The 1,510-nt window shown below is 28.6% G+C and overlaps 1 protein-coding gene across 1 annotated transcript; it reads left to right on the forward strand.

The window, feature by feature from the left end:
• Positions 1–165: 165 nt before the first annotated feature.
• On the forward strand, positions 166–1,019 carry LOC108771325 (zinc finger BED domain-containing protein 4; the record flags this gene model as incomplete). Its single annotated transcript, XM_018546230.1, has 2 exons — positions 166–521; positions 576–1,019. Coding segments are annotated over 2 exons (800 nt in total), but the record flags the coding sequence as incomplete, so codon positions are not given.
• Positions 1,020–1,510: the final 491 nt, after the last annotated feature.

Below are 1,510 nucleotides of genomic sequence, written 5' to 3' on the forward strand. Positions count from 1 at the left end.
TGCAAATATTGTAAAAGCTGTCATTAATTCATTTGAATTACGAAAACATTTACCATGTTTTGCGCATACTATTAATTTAATTGTAACAGATTCTATTAAAGCGTCTTCTGAATTAAAAATGATAGTAGATAAAATAAAAGCTATAGTAACATTTTTTAAACATAGTGTAAATGCATCTGATGAATTGAGAAAACTTCAGGTAAAAAATGGCATAAAAGAAGGGGCCGTACTTAAACTGAAACAAGAATGTGAAACTCGATGGAACTCGATGTATTACATGCTTTCTCGATTTTTGCAATTGACTCAGTTTATTAGTATGATCTTAATACGATATTCAAAACCAGATATGTTAATGCAAAGTGAAATTCAAATAGCTAAAGAAATAATGACAATTTTATCGCCATTAGAAAAAATTACAGTGGAAATGTCTGGTGATAGATATGTGACATGTAGCAAAATTATTCCTATTGTTAATTGTTTAGTGAAAACTATGGAAAAGTCATTGCCTGTCACGGAACCTGGTAAAATTTTACATAAAAACATTCAAAATCAAATAATTAAACGATTTTATTCAGATGGATCAAATATTGAAAAAAATGATTTTCTTACAATATCGACTATGCTAGATCCGCGGTTTAAAAAACTTCATTTTCGAAATCCTCTGTCAGTTTCAATTACTATTGAAAAAATATCTAAATTAATGAAAGTCAAAGATAATGTAGCAGCTAATACGACTAAACCACGAAATAGGTTAGCTCCTGTAGTAAATGATGATAATACTATCTGGAACATTCATGATGAATTAGCATCTTCTATTATCACAGATTTTGATGAACCTGGAGGCGTTCCTGTCGAATTGAGACAATTTTTAAATCGACCCATAATCCAAAGAACTGACGATCCTTTAACTCACTGGTATCAAGTGAAGGCGGAATATCCTAAATTGTACAAAATAGCTATTAAATATTTGACTATTGTCGCTACTTCCGTACCTAGTGAACGCCTCTTTAGCAAGGCAGGTAATATTTTAACTGAAAAAAGGAGTCGTCTGAGTGGTGCAAGATTATGTAAATTAATATTTTTAAGTTCTTTAGACGAGAATTATTGGCAGAATTTTCTTTAAATCTTGCATTATAAATGTCATCCGTTTTCCATAGTTTTTACATTTACATTTCTTATTATTTACATTTCTTATTTAATACATAATTTTTTCACGGATTTCTTCTCACATTAAATTGTTTATCTAATTATTACCATAAATTAAGATTAAAGAAATGTTGCCCTTGTGAAAATATTCTTGCAAATCAAAATAGTTTCACGCAGTGTGATTATAATTATGATAAAAAATATTCATCTTGAAATTAATATTTGTATTATCTTCGATAATTTCTAGCAAAAACAATAAAAAGATATGATTGTAGCTGCTTGTTTACTCTTATTTACTCTCATGAAATATAATAGTTGTGTTATATTAGCGCGCTCTTTTTTTTTTCCTAAAAAGTATGTGTGT

Source organism: Cyphomyrmex costatus, unplaced genomic scaffold, assembly GCF_001594065.2.
Source record: "Cyphomyrmex costatus isolate MS0001 unplaced genomic scaffold, Ccosl1.0 C2298735, whole genome shotgun sequence".
NCBI lineage: Eukaryota > Metazoa > Arthropoda > Insecta > Hymenoptera > Formicidae > Cyphomyrmex > Cyphomyrmex costatus.